The 20505-nt window shown below is 41.1% G+C and overlaps 1 protein-coding gene across 2 annotated transcripts in view; it reads right to left on the bottom strand.

The window, feature by feature from the left end:
• Window positions 1-20505, bottom strand: part of LOC125888116 (phospholipid transfer protein) — a 33075-nt gene that overhangs the window by 1806 nt on the left and 10764 nt on the right. For both annotated transcript variants that reach the window (XM_049575349.1, XM_049575339.1), the window contains exons 3-14: window positions 13524-13623; window positions 11765-11893; window positions 10815-10970; window positions 10621-10684; window positions 8868-9023; window positions 8614-8790; window positions 8235-8294; window positions 2333-2497; window positions 1860-1927; window positions 653-695; window positions 229-292; window positions 52-128 (exon numbers count right to left, since the gene is read on the bottom strand). In XM_049575349.1, the coding sequence (XP_049431306.1) occupies window positions 52-128; window positions 229-292; window positions 653-695; window positions 1860-1927; window positions 2333-2497; window positions 8235-8294; window positions 8614-8790; window positions 8868-9023; window positions 10621-10684; window positions 10815-10970; window positions 11765-11893; window positions 13524-13623 (1259 nt within the window). The remainder of the gene's footprint in view (window positions 1-51; window positions 129-228; window positions 293-652; window positions 696-1859; window positions 1928-2332; window positions 2498-8234; window positions 8295-8613; window positions 8791-8867; window positions 9024-10620; window positions 10685-10814; window positions 10971-11764; window positions 11894-13523; window positions 13624-20505) is intronic.

Genomic DNA, 20505 nt, shown 5'->3' with positions numbered 1-20505 from the left:
ACACACACAGCTTAATATTTATGGTGTTCATGGTGTACATGGTGTACTTACATTGTGATATTCAACAACCTCCTCAATGAAATCCATCCCATCAGCCAGTGGAATCTGAACTCCTCGCTTCGTCCAGTCTGAACACAAACACACACACACACACACACACACACACACACAGTCAGCATCTCCGTCTTTCACAGTAAAACAAGTTTTATAAATAAATCTGATTCTTACTGTTGATTAAAGGAACGACTGACATCTGCAACATCGTCTTCAGAGGGGCCTGAAGAGGAATCAACTACAGAGAGATAGGGAGACAGACAGAGAGACAGACAGACACAAAGAAACAGACATGAAAACAGACAGAGACACAGACAGACAAAGACAAAGAGACAGGCAGAGACACAGACAGATACAGACAAAAAGACAGACAGAGAGACAGACAGAGAAACAGGTTAGTGTGTATTCCATCTCTTGTTATCATAAAGTTAAAGTAAGGTTGAGCTAAGGTTGTTGAAAGGTTGTAGTTAGGTTGTAGACAGGTTGTGGTAAGGTTGTAGTAAGTTTATGGTAAAGTTGTGGTAAGGCTGTGGTTAGGTTGTGGTAAGGCTGTGGTAAGGTTGTAGTAAGGTTGTAGTATCAAGTGAAACACACTCACTGCCAAAGACTCCAGAGCCGACTGATTGGAGAAAATTTTAAACCTGAAAGAAATACATTGGTCCAGTCAGGCGATGATGTCATTTCAAACAAAATACTGATATCACTTCCTTTCAGTTTGTGATTCAGATTTTCAAAGACTGGAAAACAAGGACCAGACCACACAGGAGGACCATCCATCCATCCATCCATCCATCCATCCATTTAACCATTTAACATTCAACCATCCACCATTCATTCATTCATCGATCGATCGATCGATCGATCGATCCATCAATTTAACCATTTAATCATCCACCATTCATTCATTCATTCATTCATTCATTGATACATTTATTCATTCATTCATCCATCCATCCATCCATCCATCCATCCATCCATTAATCCATCCACCATTCACTCACTCATCAATCCATTTGTTCATCCATCCATCCATCCATCCATCCATTTATTTATTCATTCCATTCATTGTGGGTCTGCCCCAGGGCAGACCCACAATGAATGGTCCACTACCAGCTGGACCAGGAGGATCCTGATCAGATGTTGAACCACCTCAACATGAAGGAGCAGCAGCTCTACTCCAAGCTCCCTCCAGATGTCTGACTCCTCCCCCTATCTCTAAGGCTGAGCCCAGACACCCTACAGAGGAAACTCATTTCAGACGCTTGTATCTGTGACCTCATTCTTTCAGTCACTACCCAGAGCTCATGACCATAGGTGAGGGTTGAGACGGAGATGGACCAGGAAATCAAAAGCTTTGCCTTCTGGCTCAGCTCCCTCTGAACCACAACGGTCTAGCACAGTGCTTGCATCACTGCAGATGCCACACCACACGCGCTCCATTCTCCCCTCACTGTGAACAAGACCTACACATACTCCTTCTCTTGGGGCAGTAACTTTCTCCCAACCCAGAGGGAACAATCCACCATTCTCCAGCAGAGAACCATGACCTCAGACTGTGGGGAGCTGACTCTGTAGACTGCCCCAGGTCATGCTGGAAGTCACTGTGTGATGAAGCCAACAGAACACATTAATTCTGAGGTCCCCAAACCAGAGAAGTTTCCAGTAGTACCTGTGTCCAGAACAAGCAGACAGCAGCCTCAACCTGACTACCAGGTGACATCAGAGACATGCAGCCCAAACTGACCAATCACAGCTCTTGTGATGATGACAAGGTACATCGGTAATTTATGTGGGTGTTGATATACCTGCGGAGGTCAGCATGAACAGCCAGACGTTTCCCCTTCATAGAAACTTTGGCATTAAACTTTGACTCCTGCAGGAGGACAGAAACATGAGACAATAAAACAGTTTAAACTGGAACCAGGTCAGGTGATGGTATTTGTAGGTCTGGTCTGAACCAGGAACCAGTTTGTTATCACCTCCTACCGCTGAATGCTTCGAGCTACAGAAACATTCAAACATTAAAATGTTCAATTCTTTAATAACATGCAGGATGTCATGTTTCATTCTTCCAACATTAACACTTTTTAAAATGTGAAGCTTTTAATGACTTTTTTTTTATACTGTGATTCAACAGTTTGACGTGTGCTCGTTAATGACAACATGTTTAATTCCTGCAGCTCAGACTGATGTTTGAAACTAGAATCACTCACATCTTCATCACCTGTGTGTGTGTGCGAGTGTGTGCGTGCGTGCATGCATGCGTGCGTGCGTGTACCATGGTCATGCTGCTCAGCTGGACCGGAGGCTGACCTGGAGGCAGGACCATCACCTTGACAGTGGCTGTCATCACAACTGTCGCCCCCGATGTCTTAATGGAGGTTTTTGGAGGAGAGTTGACTGCGAGCTGCAGGGACAGTGGAGCCTCCACCAGAGCCGGGTTCTACCAAGAACACAGAAAACATGAGGCAGTAATACAGAGTACTGTAATACCACCCTGAGTTCTACTGAGAGTACACAGAGAACATTAGGCAGCTATACAGAGGACTTGTTACTAGATCCTGTCTTCTTAATACATCTTGCAGACTTGGCTTCTTCTCCGGAGCCTTTGTACTCCACTGTCTCTCACGTTAACTCATATCACAGCGAGAGAGCGAGAGAGAGATATGCAGGTAATGACAGTATCTTACAACAACATTAATGGAAGTAATAATATTATAGTTCTGGCTACTGCAGTACAATATGTTGAAAGTATGTATTAATATCTGGCAGTATACATGTGTGACAATAATCATATGTGTGTAATAACAGTAGAAGTATGACTAATGACTAATGATGGCAGCAGCAGCAGCAGGAGGCATCTGGCAGGACCACGGCAGCAGCACAACCACACACGTCACGCTGTCCAGGCACCGCTGTGATATGAGTTAATCTGAGAGACAGTGGAGCACAAAGGCTCCGGAGAAGAAGCCGAGTTAGTGACATCCAGAATGGCCGAGTTAGCAAGATGCAGTAATAGGATACGAGAGAGAGAGAGAGAGAGAGAGAGAAAGAGAGAGAAGGAGAGAAGGGGCCCGGTGTATTATAGGGGGGTCCTCCGGCAGACTAGGCCTAAGTCAGCCTAACTAAGGGCTGGTACAGGACAAGCCTGAGCCAGCCCTAACTATAAGCTTTATCAAAGAGGAAAGTCTTAAGTCTAGTCTTAAATGTGGAGACGGTGTCTGCCTCCCGGACCGTAACAGGAAGATGATTCCACAGGAGAGGAGCCTGATAGCTAGGGACCACGAGTAACCCTGCGTTCTCAGAGCGCAGTGTTCTGGTGGGATAATAAGGCACTATGAGCTCTCTAAGATATGATGGAGCTTGACCATTTAGAGCTTTATAAGTTAACAGTAGGATTTTAAATTCAATTCTGGATTTTACAGGAGCCAGTGCAGAGAAGCTAAAACAGGAGAGATATGATCGCGTTTATTAGTTCCTGTTAGTACACGTGCTGCTGCATTCTGAATTAGCTGGAGAGTTTTTAAGGACTTACTAGAGCTACCTGATAATAGAGAGTTACAGTAATCCAGCCTAGAGGTAACAAAAGCGTGGACCAATTTTTCTGCATCTTTTCGGGTCAGGATAGGCCTAATTTTCGCAATATTACGCAGATGAAAAAATGCAGTCCGTGAGGTTTGTTTTAAATGAGAATTAAAAGACAAATCTTGATCAAATGTTACTCCGAGGTTTCTTACGGTAGTGCTAGAGGCCAGAGCAATGCCATCTAGAGAAACTATGTCATCAGATAAAGAGTCTCTGAGTTGTTTGGGGCCAAGAACAATAACTTCAGTTTTGTCTGAATTTAACATCAGGAAATTGGTGCTCATCCAAGTTTTTATGTCTTTAAGGCAATTATGGAGTTTAGTTAATTGACTGCTTTCTTCTGGCTTCATTGATAAATACAACTGAGTATCATCCGCATAACAATGGAAATTTAGAGTGATTTCTAATTATGTTACCTAACGGAAGCATATATAGAGTAAACAGGATTGGTCCGAGCACAGAACCTTGCGGAACTCCAAAACAAACTTTGGTACGTAAGGATGGTTCATTGCAAACGTCAACAAATTGAAAACGATCAGATAAATAAGATTTAAACCAGCTTAGTGCTGAACCTTTTAAGCCAATTAAGTGACCCAGTCTCTGCAGCAGAATTTGATGGTCAATTGTGTCAAACGCCGCACTAAGATCTAATAAAACAAGTACAGAGACAAGTCCTTTGTCCGAAGCAATCAGAAGGTCATTTGTAATTTTAACTAGAGCTGTCTCAGTGCTATGATGCACTCTAAATCCTGACTGAAATTCCTCAAATAGATTATTATCATGGAGAAAATCACACAGCTGGTCTCGACTACTTTCTCAAGGATCTTTGACATAAAGGGAAGATTAGATATTGGTCTATAGTTGGCTAACACCTCTGGATCCAGGGTGGGCTTTTTTAGTAGAGGTTTAATTACAGCTACCTTAAAAGACTGTGGTACATAGCCGGTTAATAAGGATATATTGATCATATCTAATATATGAGTGTTAACTAAAGGAAAGACCTCCTTAAGTAGCCTAGTTGGGATGGGGTCTAAGAGACACGTTGATGATTTGGATGAAGAAATCACTGCAGTCAATTCTTGAAGAGAAATTGGGGAGAAGCAATCTAAATATATATTAGATTTTACAGCTGTGTTTGAGGTTAGATAGGTACTATCTGAGGGCAGGAGGTCATGAATTTTGCCTCTAATAGTTAGAATTTTGTCATTGAAAAAGCTCATAAAATCATTACTGCTAAGGGCTAAGGGAATACAAGGCTCAATAGAGCTTTGACTTTCAGTCAGCCTGGCTACAGTGCTGAAAAGAAACCTGGGGTTGTTCTTATTGTCTTCTATTAATGCTGAGTAATAGTTTGCTCTGGCATTGCGGAGGCCCTCTTATAAGTTTTGAGACTGTCTGTCCAGATTAAACGAGATTCTTCCAGTTTGGTTAATCGCCAATTCCTTTCAAATTTTCGCGATAATTGTTTTAACTGACGGGTTTGAGAGTTATACCAAGGAGAACTTTCTTTGCTTTTAACTTCTTTTTAAGAGGAGCTACAGAGTCGAGCGTTGTTCGTAGCGAGCCTACGGTGCTATCAACAAAATGATCAATTCGGGAGAGGTTAAATTCGGCACGGGAAACCTCTGTTACTGAAGGTATTGGTATTGAATTTAACGACGAAGTAATCTTTTCCTTAAATTTTGCGACAGCACTATCTGATAAACATCTAGTATAGTAACCGTTGCTGAGTGGCGTGTGAACGAGTAAAAAGAAATCAAAAGTAATCAGATAATGATCCGATAGCGAGGGATTCTGTGGAAAGACTTTTAGGTTATCAATTTCAATTCCATACGTCAGAACTAGATCGAGGGTATGGTTAAAACAGTGAGTGGGTTCATGTACACCCTGACTGAAGCCAATGGAGTCTAATAATGTGATAAACGCGGTAGCCAGGGAGTCATTATCAACGTCGACATGAATGTTAAAATCGCCTACAATAATAACTTTATCTGATTTAAGAACTAAACTGGATAAAAACTCTGAGAATTCAGATACAAATTCAGAATACGGGCCAGGAGCACGGTACACTATAACAAATAAAAGTGGCTGCGAGGTTTTCCAGGTCGGATGTAAAAGACTAGGAACGAGGCTTTCAAATGAATTATAATCTAGTTTAGGTTTAGGGCTGATTAACAGGCTAGAGTTAAAAATGACTGCAACTCCCCCTCCTCGGCCGCTGCCTCGAGGAATGTGGGTATTATTATGACTGGGAGGAGTGGACTCATTTAGACTGACATATTCATCTGGACACAGCCAGGTTTCAGTGAGACTGAGTAAATCAATATGATTATCTGATATTAATTCATTTACTAACACTGCTTTAGACGATAGAGACCTGATATTCAACAATCCGCATTTAATTCTCCTGTTTTGTCTTTCTGTCACAGAAGAGGTTTTAATTTTTATGAAGTTGTTATGCACAACTCCTCTTTGTTTAATTTTAGATTTAGATAATTTAGGCGGTCGGGGGACAGACACCGTTTGTATAAAACTATTAAAACTATGGCTGGGTAACTGAACTAGAAGCTCAGAGAGGCGTTTAGGACTGCAACTCTGAGTCCTGGTCTCAACTCTGGGTTGTCAGGGATTTAAATTACTAATAAAGTTTGCCAAGTTCCTAGAAATGAGAGCAGCTCCATCCAAAGTGGGATGAATGCCGTCTCTCCTAATAAGACCAGGTTTTCCCCAGAAAGTTTGCCAATTATTAACAAAACCCACATCGTTTGCTGGACACCACCTGGACAGCCAGCGGTTAAACGATGACATGCGGCTAAACATGTCATCACTGGTCAGATTTGGGAGGGGTCCAGAGAAAACTACGGAGTCCGACATCGTTTTTGCATATTCACACACCGAAGCAATATTAATTTTAGTGACCTCCGATTGGCGTAACCGGGTGTCATTGACGCCGACGTGAATAACAATCTTACTGAATCTACGTTTAGCTTTAGCCAGCAGCTTTAAATTTGATTCAATGTCGCCCGCTCTGGCCCCAGGGATACATTTGACTGTGGTCGCTGGTGTTGCTAACTTCACGTTCCTCAGAATAGAGCTGCCTAATCACAATCGTTCTGGCCGGTGCCACAGCAACAGTGCACTTGCAAAATATTGCCAGGGGGAAACAGGTTTTGGTGTAACACACCCACAGAAATATCGCCTACAGGACACGAACCATGGCAAAAAAATGGCTACATCCCCGCAAGATCAAAGATAAGATAAGATAAGATACACCTTTATTAATCCTATAATTGAGAAATTCCAGTGTTACAGCAGTCAAGAAAAAAGAGTCAGATTAAAGATTTCAAAATTAGACTTTTAAGACTTAAATAACTAGGCATGCAAATAAGTACAAAAATCCAAGAGTCGGCAATAAATAACAATAATAATAATAATAATAATAATAATAATGAAAATAATAGGAAATGGATAATAATCAGCAGCAGTGAATAAAAAAGAGCAGTGGATAAAGGGAGCACATCTAGTGGAAGTTACTGTATGTGCAAAACAGCAGACAGCTGTGGTGTCAATAAAGTGTCAATAAAGTGTCCATGGTGCAGTCTACTGTGAGCAGTGCTGGTTATGTAGCCTGACAGCAGCAGGCACGAAGGACCTGCAATAGCGTTCCTTCACACACTTTGGGTGAATCAGTCTATCGCTGAAGGAGCTCTCCACAGCTTTTATCTCCTCCTGCAGGGGGTGGGAGTCATTAGTCCTCAGGGATGACAGCTTGGCTGTCGTCCTCCTTTCTCCCACCACCTGCACAGAGTCCAGAGAGCATCCCACAACAGAGCTGGCCTTCTTGATCAGCTTGTCCAGTCTCTTCCTATCTGCAGCCAAGACACTGCTGCCCCAGCAGACCACTCCGTAAAAGATGGCTGATGCCACCACAGTGTCAAAGAAGGTCTTCAGGAGCGCCCCCTGCACTCCAAAAGACCTAAGCCACCTCAGCAGGTAGAGTCTGCTTTGGCCTTTCCTGTACAAACACCGCAAAAGGTAGTAAAGGATGTGTTGGAAACGGTTGAAAACTGCTACACAACCAAAGGTGGTAGGGCGGGACTTCAGCGGATGGCTTGGTCTGCCCAGTGAGAGGCTGATCTATGCAGCCAACTTCCGCCCACTCAGACTAGTAATTTAGAGACAACCTTGATCCTGCTGACATGTCAATCAATCAATCAATCAATCAGTTTTATTCATAAAGCCCAATATCACAAATCACAGTTTGCCTCAGAGGGCTTTACAGCATACGACATCCCTCTGTCCTTAGGACCTTCTACTGTGTCTCAATTGTGTTTATGTGTATCTACTGTGTCTCTACTGTATTTATGTTTCTACTGTGTTTCAGCTGTGTTTGTGTCTCTATTGCGTCTCTACTGTGTCTCTACTGTGTTTCTGCTGTTTGTGTCTCTACTGTTTCAGCTGTGTTTGTGTCTCTACTGTGTCTCTACTGTGTTTGTGTCTCTACTGCGTCTCTTCTCTGTCTTTACTGTGTATCTACGGCATCTCTACTGTGTCTCTAATGTGTCTTTACTGTGTTCTGTAGTGTTTGTGTTCACCAGCATCATGATGGTTCCGAAGTAGGTGGTTCTCAGCAACATCTCGAGGTCTTTGGGCATCTGAAGGACGAGGAGACACAAACAGTGAAGGTCAAATGAGATAAAGTCAGTTATCAGGACTAATAACTCAAGCTGGTTTGGGGGGTCTATAGAGAATTTGAGGGTCTGTGGTGGTTCTGGAAGTCTGTGATGGTTTTTGGTGCATGTAGTTATTTTGGGGGGTCCGTAGAGATTTCGGAAGTTTCTAGGTTTTGTATGTTAAATATTGAGGACTCTGATGGTTTTGACCCTGTGGTGGTTTCCCGGGTCTGTGGTAGTTTTGATGGTTTATAGTGATTTAGGGTCTACAGTGGTTTTGAGAGTCTGTGGTGGTTCAGACCTTCTCGTTGACGATGTGGATCTGGAAGATTCCTGCTCTGTAGTAAGAAAACATCCCGCTGTCGAAGAAGAACTCGGACAGAGCAAGGTAGACCATCCGGTCATACTCTCTGATCACCGGGTCAACAGCGTAGTTCGCCAACGTGTCGTTTGGATCAGAGAGGTCAAAGAACATCCCCTGCAGAGACACACACGTTAACGTCCCCTTAAGATCTGGCCCTGTGTAAACATAGAAAATCAGAGGAACCGTCTTACCCTGAAGTTCATGTCGAGGCTCTGAGACGTCACAATCGGATCATTGATCAGAGAATAATCGATCCCAATATACTGATCAACCTCCGTCCTCACAGGGATCGTCTCCAACATGGAGTTCACGTGGACCAGAGCAGCGTGGTTCAGAGCAGGACAGATCTGAGAGACAGACAGGGCAGACATAAGGGTCAGAGACAGAGACAGAGAGAGGTCAGATACAGAGACAGAGAGACAGGTCAGATACAGAGGCAGATAGACAGTCCAGAGACAGACAGGTCAGAGACAGACAGGTTGGAGACAGACAGGTCAGAGACAAACACAGAGACAGAGACAGACAGGACAGAGACAGGCAGGTCAGAGACAGACAGAGACAGACAGGACAGAGACATACACAGAGACACAGACAGACAGGATAGAGACATACACAGAGACAGAGACAGACAGGATCGAGAAACAGGTCAGATACAGAGACAGAGAGATAGGTCAGATACAGAGGCAGATAGACAAGCCAGAAACAGACAGGTCAGAGACACACAGTTCAAAGACAGACAGGTTGAAGACAGATGGGTCAGAGACAGACAGGACACACACAGACAGGACAGAGACAGTTAGGTCAGAGACAGAAAGACATGTCAGAGACAGATGGGACAGAGACAGAGACAGAGACAGGCAGTGACAGACAGAGACAGAGACAGACAGGACAGAGGCAGACAGATCAGAGAGAGACAGGACAGACACAGACAGGTCAGCAGCAGAGACAGAGAGAATGGTCAGAGACAGACAGGACAGAGACAGGCAGAGACAGAGACAGATAGGACAGACAGGACAGAGACAGACAGGTCAGAGACAAAGAGAAAGAGGCAGACAGACAGGTCACAGATTGACAGGGCAGAGACAGACATACAGGTCAGAGACAGACAGGACAGAGACAGACAGAGATAGAGACAGACAAAGACAGGGACAGACAGAGACAGAGACAGACAGGAGTAACCCCTCTCAGTACACTCTCATAACAAAACTCCTGTTACTAGCTAGATGATGTATTTTGTTCCAATGGATTAAAGACAAACCCCCAACAATAACGCAGTGGTACAGAGAAATTTATAAGGTCTTACCAATGGAAAGCTTCTCTGCTGCCTTAGGGGGGAACAATACTTTTTTTTTTAAAATCTGGCAACCAATTTTAGAGCATCTGCCATATGAAATCTCTACAGAGGGGTGGATTAACTCTCAGAATTAAATCCAATTGATTTTGTAATTTTAATTTAAGAATGTATCTTCTCATCAACCCCCTTTTCCTTGAAAACTTGTTACCTAACACAGGAATGGAGTAAATTTTTCTTTTGTGCTATGCTTGTCCTGTGATGTATATTGTCAATGCTGCCATTTTGCTATGATTTGTGATTCAGGTGCTGTCATGCTTGTTTGTTTGTTTGTTTGTTTGTATGTTTGTCTTTCTTTCTGTTGTCCTGTTTTGTTTTTCTGTTTCCTTTTGCATTCTGAAAATTAAAATCAATGAAATATATATATAAAAAAAAATTAAAAAAAAGAGACAGGTCAGAGATAGAAAGATCAGAAACAAAGAGAAAGAGACAGACAGGACAGAGAGAGACAGGACAGAAACAGAGAGAGACAGGACAAAGACAGAGACAGACATGACAGATATAGAAAGATCAGAGACAACGACAAAGAGACAGACAGGTCAGAGATTGGCAGGACAGAGACAGAGACAGAGAGATAGGACAGCGACAGAGACCTTTTGATTGAGGAGGAAGCGCATGCCTGTTGTCAGAAAACTCGCCAGGAAGTCATAAACTCTCCTGAAAGACAAGTCGAGACAAAACAGCACAGTGAGACATCAGTTACAATTGATCAGTGATGGATGATCATTGATCAGATGTTATCTATCAGTGATTGTTGATCAGTAATGTCTGAGTCAGCGAATCGTACCCGAGTGTCCCACTGAACTTGGCCCTCATCTTGGACACTTTGGCGTCACAGGTGATGTTGTTGATCTTCAGTCGTCCCTGATCATCTCTTATCAGGTTCAGAGCTGTGTTGATGTTCACACCTTCCGCCGACGCGTTGATGTTCCCCGTGTCATAACTGACACATAGACAGCATGATCATCATCATCATCATCATCACTATGATTGAATCATATTTGGTTGAGGGGGTTAGTTGTGTTTCAGTTCCTAAATAGAACCCTGAGAGTCATAATATTGTTCTATACGTTTAATGATTATGGTTCTAATAATGTTCTGTAGGAGTAACTGTGAGTGTCATGATGATCTAACTCTGAGAACCTCGCACAGTTGTGAGTGTTGTGTCTGAGAACTTTGCCACAAGGTAAATCTCTGTTCTGTAGACATGTTCTGCTGAGATCAGTGTTCTGGTGTGTTCTACTGAGATTGGTGTTCTGGTGAGATCAGTGTTCTGGTGTGTTCTGGTGAGATCAGGGTGCTGAAGACATGTTCTGGTGAGATCAGTGTTCTGGTGAGATCAGTATTCTGGTGTGTTCTGGTTAGATCAGTGTTCTGGTGACATCAGGGTGCTGAAGACATGTTCTGGTGAGATCAGTGTTCTGGTGAGATCAGTATTCTGGTGTGTTCTGCTGAGCTCAGTGTTCTGGTGAGATCAGGGTGCTGAAGACATGTTCTGGTGAGATCAGTGTTCTGGTGTGTTCTGCTGAGATCAGTGTTCTGGTGTGTTCTGCAGAGATCACTGTTCTGGTGTGTTCTGGTGAGATCAGTGTTCTGGTGAAATCAGTATTCTGGTGTGTTCTGGTTAGATCAGTGTTCTGGTGACATCAGGGTGCTGAAGACGTGTTTGGCGAGGTCAGTGTTCTGTTTGACACAGCTGGTGGTTAGTACTGAGTCAGGGTTTTGGAGGAAACTAACAAGAACCAGTAGAGGATCCGTCGGTGGAAACTCAGTGAGATCGAAGAGTTCTGAACATCGAACATTAAACCGACTTCAGGGATGAACTGCAGGTCAGCATGAGTCAGATTCAACTCAGTGATCTTCACACTGAAGACAGACGACACAGAGAGGACATTAGTACACACCCAGTTCAGAAAGTACTTCATACTGAAGTACTAATACTACACTAGTACAGTTATACTAAACTACTACATTAATATTACACTTCAACATTATTACTACACTACTACATTAAAACTACACTACTACATTAATACCACACTTCAACATTCATAATACACTAATACATTAACACCACACTACTACATTAATACTACACTAATACATTAACACGACACTACTACATTAATACTACACTACTACATTAATACTACAAGAATACATTAATACTACACTAATACATTAACACGACACTACTACATTAATACTACACTTCAACATTAATACTACACTAATACATTAACACGACACTACTACATTAATACTACACTTCAACATTAATACTACACTAATACATTAACACCACACTACTACATTAATACTACACTAATACATTAACACGACACTACTACATTAATACTACACGAATACATTAACACGACACTACTACATTAATACTACACGAATACATTAATACTACACTTCAACATTAATACTACACTAATACATTAATGCCCCACTAATACAGTAATACTACACTTCAACATTAATGCTACACCAATACATTGATACTACACTAATACATTAACACTACACTAATACATTAACATTACACTTAAACATTAATACTACACTAATACATTAACACGACACTACTACATTAATACTACACAAATACATTAATACTACACAAATACTTTAATACTACACTAATACATTAACACTACACTAATACATTAACACGACACTACTACATTAATACCACACTAATACATTAATACTACACTTCAACATTAATGCTACACCAGTACATTAATACTACACTAATACATTAATACTACACTTCAACATTAATACTTCACTTCAACATTAATACTACACTTTAATGTTAATACTACACTAACACATTAATACTACACTACTACATTAATATTACACTTCACATTAATACTACACTACTACATTAATACAACACTTCAACATTAATACTGCACTTCAACACTGATACTACACTTCAGCATTAATACCACACAACTACACTAATACTACACTACTACATTAATACTACACTTCAACATTAATACTACACTACAACATTAATATTACACTTCAATGTTAATACTACACTAATACATTAATACCACACTACTACATTAGCACAACACTTAAACATTAATACTACACTCCTACATTAATACCACACTACTACATTAATACTACACAACTACATTATTACCACACAACTACATAATTACTGCACTTCAACATCAACACTACACCACTACATTAATACTTCACTTCAACATTAATACTACACTCCTACATTAATGCCACACTACTACATTAATACTACACTTTAATATTAATACTACACTACTACATTAATAATACCACACTTCAACATAAATACTACACTTCACTGTGAATACTACACTACTATATTAATACTAAACAACTACATACTAACCCTGTACTACATTGCTACACTACTACTACACTACTAAATTAATACATTCAGTATCAGAGTGTTACTATAAATATAGAGTTATAGTTGTACTCAGTGATGGTGTATTGGAAACGTCCTTCTGTGCCCCTCATCTCTGGCATACTGATGTTACTAAGCTCCTCTTCAACAAACTTCTCAGTCTCAGACTTCACTGAAACACAAAACAGATGTGATCATAAAAACACCTTTAGTACTACACACAGTACACACCTGTGTAATAGAAACACAGGTACACACCTATAATAACAATAATAATAATAATAATAATAATGCATTTTATTTGTTAGGGCGCCTTTCAAGCCACTCAAGATCGCCTTACAGCAAAGATAAAAAAGCATACATCAAACAAGACACACAGCATACAAAATATCATACAAATACATTAAAACAGAGGGGAAGACAATAAGACAGTGTAAGAACATAGTGCATTTGATCAGGTGGAATGGGCAAGTCCGAACAGATGTGTTTTGAGTTTGGATTTGAACAGATTGGCAGATGTGGTGTTGCAGAGGTCAGGGGGGAGTGAATTCCAGAGCTGGGGAACAGAGTGGCTGAATACTGTGCTCCCCATGGTAGCCAGGTGGGCAGGGGGAACAGAGAGGTGGATAGAGGAAGAGGATCTGAGTGTGTGTGCGGGTGTGGTAATGTGGAGGAGGTCAGACAGGTATAGAGAGGCGAGGTTGTGAATGGCCTTGAAAGTGAGCAGTAAAATCTTGTATTGGATACGGTGTGTGATGGGGAGCCAATAGAGCTGCTGCAGGACGGGTGTGATGTGGTGACTGGATGGGGTTCTTGTGATGGATCCAGAGGTGTTAGCCAACTATAGACCAATATCTAATCTTCCCTTTATGTCAAAGATCCTTGAGAAAGTAGTCACAGACCAGCTGTGTGATTTTCTCCATGATAATAATTTATTTGAGGAATTTCAGTCAGGATTTAGAGTGCATCATAGCACTGAGACAGCTCTAGTTAAAATTACAAATGACCTTCTGATTGCTTCAGACAAAGGACTCGTCTCTGTACTTGTTTTATTAGATCTTAGTGCGGCGTTTGACACAACTGACCATCAAATTCTGCTGCAGAGACTGGATCACTTAATTGGCTTAAAAGGTTCAGCACTAAGCTGGTTTAAATCTTATTTATCTGATCGTTTTCAATTTGTTGACGTTCGCAATGAACCATCCTTACGTACTAAAGTTTGTTTTGGAGTTCCGCAAGGTTCTGTGCTCGGACCAATCCTGTTTACTCTATATATGCTTCCGTTAGGTAACATCATTAGAAATCACTCTATAAATTTCCATTGTTATGCGGATGATACTCAGTTGTATTTATCAATGAAGCCAGAAGAAAGCAATCAATTAACTAAACTCCATAATTGCCTTAAAGACATAAAAACTTGGATGAGCACCAATTTCCTGATGTTAAATTCAGACAAAACTGAAGTTATTGTTCTTGGCCCCAAACAACTCAGAGACTCTTTATCTGATGACATAGTTTCTCTAGATGGCATTGCTCTGGCCCCTGCCACTACCGTAAGAAACCTCGGAGTAACATTTGATCAAGATTTGTCTTTTAATTCTCATTTAAAGCAAACCTCACGGACTGCATTTTTTCATCTGCGTAATATTGCGAAAATTAGGCCTATCCTGACCCGGAAAGATGCAGAAAAATTGGTCCACGATTTTGTTACCTCAAGGCTGGATTACTGTAACTCTCTATTATCAGGTAGCTCTAGTAAGTCCTTAAAAACTCTCCAGCTAATTCAGAATGCAGCAGCACGTGTACTAACAGGAACTAAGAAAAGCGATCATATCTCTCCTGTTTTAGCTTCTCTGCACTGGCTCACTGTAAAATCCATAATTGAATTTTAAATGCTACTGTTAACTTATAAAGCTCTAAATGGTCAGGCTCCTTCATATCTAAGAGAGCTCATAGTGCAATATTATCCCACCAGAACACTCAGCTATGAGAATGCATGGTTACTCGTGTTCCCTAAAGTCTCAAAAAGTAGATCAGGAGCCAGAGCCTTCAGCTATCAGGCTCCTCTCCTGTGGAATCATCTTCCTGTTACGGTCCGGGAGGCAGACACCATCTCCACATTTAAGACTAGACTTAAGACTTTCCTCTTTGATAAAGCTTATAGTTAGGGCTGGCTCAGGCTTGTCCTGTACCAGCCCTTAGTTAGGCTGACTTAGGCCTAGTCTGCCGGAGGACCCCTCTATAATACACCGGGCCCCTTCTGTCCTTCTCTCTCTCTCTCTCTCTCTCGTATCCTATTACTGCATCTAGCTAACCCGGCCATTCTGGATGTCACTAACTCGGCTTCTTCTCCGGAGCCTTTGTGCTCCACTGTCTCTCAGGTTAACTCATATCACAGCGGTGCCTGGACAGCGTGACGTGTGTGGTTGTGCTGCTGCCGTGGTCCTGCCAGATGCCTCCTGCTGCTGCTGCTGCCATCATTAGTCATTAGTCATACTTCTTCTGTTATTATACACATATGATTATTGTCACACATGTATACTGCCAGGTATTAATACATACTTTCAACATATTGTACCGCAGTAACCAGAACTATAACTATAATATTATTACTTCCATTAATGTTGTTGTAAGATACTGTCATTACCTGCATATCTCTCTCTCTCTCTCTCTCCCTGTGTCATATGGATTACTGTTAATTTATCATGTTGATCTGTTCTGTACGACATCTATTGCACGTCTGTCCGTCCTGGAAGAGGGATCCCTCCTCAGTTGCTCTTCCTGAGGTTTCTACCGTTTTTTTTCCCCCGTTAAAGGGGTTTTTTTGGGGAGTTTTTCCTTATCCGCTGTGAGGGTCATAAGGACAGAGGGATGTCGTATGCTGTAAAGCCCTGTGAGGCAAATTGTGATTTGTGATATTGGGCTTTATAAATAAAATTGATTGATTGATTGATTGATTGATGATACGAGCTGCTGAATTCTGTACTAGTTGTAGTTTATGCAGAGTTTTTTGTGGAAGACCGAACAGGAGGGAGTTGCAGTAGTCAAGCCAGGAGGTGACAAGACTGTGGACCAGAATGGCAGCTGTGTGAGGTGTGAGAGAGGGGCGGAGGCAGTTGATGTTGCAGAGATGGAAGTAAGCTGACCAGGTTACGTGGTTGATATGAGAAGTGTAAGAAAGTGTGCTGTCGAGGATGACACCCAGACTCTTGACCTGTGGGGAAGGAGAAATGGAAGAGTTGTCAAAAGATAATGTGAAACTTGGGGATTTGGATAGGGTGGTTTTAGTGCCAATGAGTAGAATTTCTTTTTTTGTCGCTGTTTAATTTGAAGAAGTTGGATGAAAACCAGGATTTTATTTCACGGAGGCAGTCAGTGAGGGAGGAAGGTGGGATGGTGGAGTTGGGTTTGGTGGAAATATGGAGCTGGGTGTCATCTGCGTATGAGCCAAGGGGGAGTAAGTAAATGATGAATAGCAGGACCGGAATCAGCTGCCAGGAGGAGATCGTTGGTGATTTTGAGGAATGCTGTTTCAGTACTGTGGAGAGGGCGGAAACCGGACTGGAATTGTTGGAAAGATTATTGCGGGAAAGGTGGGAATGGAGCTGAGAGGCAACAGTTTTTTCAAGTATCTTTGAGAGAAATGGAAGATTGGAGATGGGACGGAAGTTATTGTGGTTATTGGGATCTGTGCCAGGTTTCTTGAGTATTGGGGGGACAGCAGCTGTTTTGAGGGGTGAAGGAACAATTCCAGTGGTGAGGGAAGAATGGATTATGCACGTGATGAGAGAGGCCAGAGAGGGAACAGTGGCTTTACCAAGAGCATTTAGAAGGGGACCTAACGGGCAGGTTGATGATTTGGATTTTTTGATCAGACCAGTGGTTTTGAAAACAGAAGGTAGAGCAAACCTCAAACACAGCTGTAAGACCTAATATATATTTAGATTGCTTCTCCCCAATTTCTTTTCAAGAATTGACTGCAGTGATTTCTTCATCTAAATCATCAACGTGTCTCTTAGACCCCATCCCAACTACACTACTTAAGGAGGTCTTTCCTTTAGTTAACACTCATATATTAGATATGATCAATATATCCTTATTAACAGGCTATGTACCACAGTCTTTTAAGGTAGCTGTAATTAAACCTCTCCTGAGGTGTTAGCCAACTATAGACCAATATCTAATCTTCCCTTTCTTTCAAAGATCTTTGAGAAAGTAGTCGCAGACCAGCTGTGTGATTTTCTCTATGATAATAATTTATTTGAGAAATTTCAGTCAGGATTTAGAGTGCATCATAGCACTGAGACAGCACTAGTTAAAATTACAAATGACCTTCTGATTGCTTCGGACAAAGGACTCATCTCTGTACTTGTTTTATTAGATCTTAGTGCGGCGTTTGACACAACTGGCCATCAAATTCTGCTACAGAGACTGGATCACTTAATTGGCCTAAAAGGTTCTGCACTAAGCTGGTTTAAATCTTATTTATCTGATCGTTTTCAGTTTGTTGACGTTCATAATGAATCATCCTTATATACCAAAGTTTGTTTTGGAGTTCCACAAGGTTCTGTGCTCGGACCAATCCTATTTACTCTATATATGCTTCCTTTAGGTAACATCATTAGAAATCACTCTGTCAATTTCCATTGTTATTCAAATGATACTCAGTTGTATTTATCGATGAAGCCAAAAGAAAGTAATCAATTAACTAAACTCGATGACTGCCTTAAAGACATAAAAACCTGGATGAGCACCAATTTCCTGATGTTAAATTCAGACAAAAGTGAAGTTGTTGTTCTTGGCCCCAGATACTCTTTGGCCCAATCCCAATTCCTATCTTAACCCTCAGTCTTAACCCTCAGTCTCAAAAATCCGCGCTCCCGCGAAGTGCTAGTGCTGTCCCAATTCTCAGAGTGTTGAGTTGGGGGCCAAGAATAAGGGCTGTATGGCCCTCACTTTTAAGGTTTTCCAGGACCACCCTTGGCACTAAGTGCTATCCCAGAATCCTTTGCGTATCATCCACCGAGCTCAGCCAAACCCAGCCGAGTACAGATGATTCAGTCAATGCAAGATGGCGGCAACAAGTGTAAAGAAGCAGAGTTATCAATGTAAGTATTTTCCTCATTAATAGTTGTTTTAAAGTTATGATAACCATTGCATTATCTTAGTTTAACGTCATTTTATGGACTATAGACTTCTTTGTAGCGTAACACACATATTTTTGGTCACGGGCGACGGCTTGCCTGCCCCGCCGCACGGAACCCCGGTTCTCTGATAACCGAGTATGCTGTTATTCAGTTACAAAAGTCTTTTCTCAGTGATAATGTAGTTGTTAAGTTGTTTTAATATATATGAAATGTTTGCATTGACATTTTTGTAAGATGACCGGACGGTGTTATCTCCTGTAGCCATAGAGTTTGCAGCTGGTAACGTTACAGCTGCAGGTTGACGTTAGTGATCGTATTATGTGGTGACTTTCCGCTGAATAAGTTACATCGGTTGTTGTGGTACAGATTATTTGGTTGAATATCAACTTAAAACCCAAAGAGTGAAACGTTAACGTGGATGAAATTCACCATATAACACTTGTGTGACTATGTAAACAGCCTCACCAGTTCTGCTGGATGTTAACCATTCATTGTGATAATACTTGCAATACTATATGAAAACTTAACGAATATCTGACAGGTAGCCCAAAAAATTAAAAAATATAAGAAAGTAATGTTGTTATCTCTGTTCCATTTCAGGGCCACAAGACAAAACACAAGCCCTGATTCATTTCAGGGCCACCAATGACGACAAGTTTACAAAATGCAAGCAGGTTACAAAAACCTATGGGAGTGAGTAATTTGTAACATGTGAACTGTTCACATTCATAACATAATTCTCAGTCACAACGGCAACTATTCCCCTAATGATCAAGCATTCTGTTTCAATATGAAATCAGCACAGCTGCAGATGGCATTGTTGAAGATTGTTGTTTGGTAACTGTACATTTATTTTGCTGCCCCTATACTATCACTTTTTGGAAAGATTTTGTCGAGTATATTAATCGCAACATTTATGTTCTATTATTACTACTGTACAAAGATGTGCTGTTTGGATTTTATGATGTCAGCATTTCAAAACACAAACAATTCTATATCATTAATCTATCTATTATCTTAGCGAAATTCCATATTCATAAGAGAAAATTTTGTAACAGAAAACCCTTGTTCAAAATTTTTATGAATGAAATGCAGCAATACTTAGAAACCATTCGGCACTCCACAAACTCCAAAGCTATAAAGACTCTGAAAATATGTAAACAATTTAATTGTTTGAGCTGCTGAACTTTTTTTATTTAATTATTTGTTCATTTTATTTCTTTTTCTTTTCTCTTAACCCTGGCATATTTGTTCTGTTCATGTCTGTCACTGCTTGTTTTGTACAAGAATTGAAATAAAGTCTTGGGGAAAAAACTCATCACGTGTTTTTATCGACAACTACTGATGACATATATTTCTTCTTCTTTGAACTGACAGACTGGACAAAGTTTTGGCATATTGCTGCCCCCAACAGTCTTAAGACATATTTGCCTTTGAGGGGTGTTCCATTTTAAAGTCACAAGACAGCCCTTAACACTTGGTTTTGAGGGCTAGTTAGATTGAGGGTTGAGCTTGAGAACTAAGATTGAGGGTTAAGATAGGAATTGGGATTGGGCCTTTATTTGATGACATAGTTTCTCTAGATGGCATTGCTCTGGCCTCTAGCACTACCGTAAGAAACCTTGGAGTAACATTTGATCAAGATTTGTCTTTTATTTCTCATTTAAAACGCTTTTGTTACCTCAAGGCTGGATTACTGTAACTCTCTATTATCAGGTAGCTCTAGTAAGTCCTTAAAAACTCTCCAGCTAATTCAGAATGCAGCAGCACGTGTACTAACAGGAACTAAGAAACGCGATCATATTTCTCCTGTTTTAGCTTCTCTGCACTGGCTCCCTGTAAAATCCAGAATTGAATTTAAAATCCTACTGTTAACTTATAAAGCTCTAAATGGTCAAGCTCCATCA

Source organism: Epinephelus fuscoguttatus, linkage group LG1 (assembly GCF_011397635.1).
Source record: "Epinephelus fuscoguttatus linkage group LG1, E.fuscoguttatus.final_Chr_v1".
Taxonomy (NCBI): Eukaryota; Metazoa; Chordata; class Actinopteri; order Perciformes; family Serranidae; genus Epinephelus; species Epinephelus fuscoguttatus.
The sequence above is the reverse complement of the archived record's forward strand: the minus strand, read 5'-3'. Positions and strand labels throughout refer to the sequence as shown.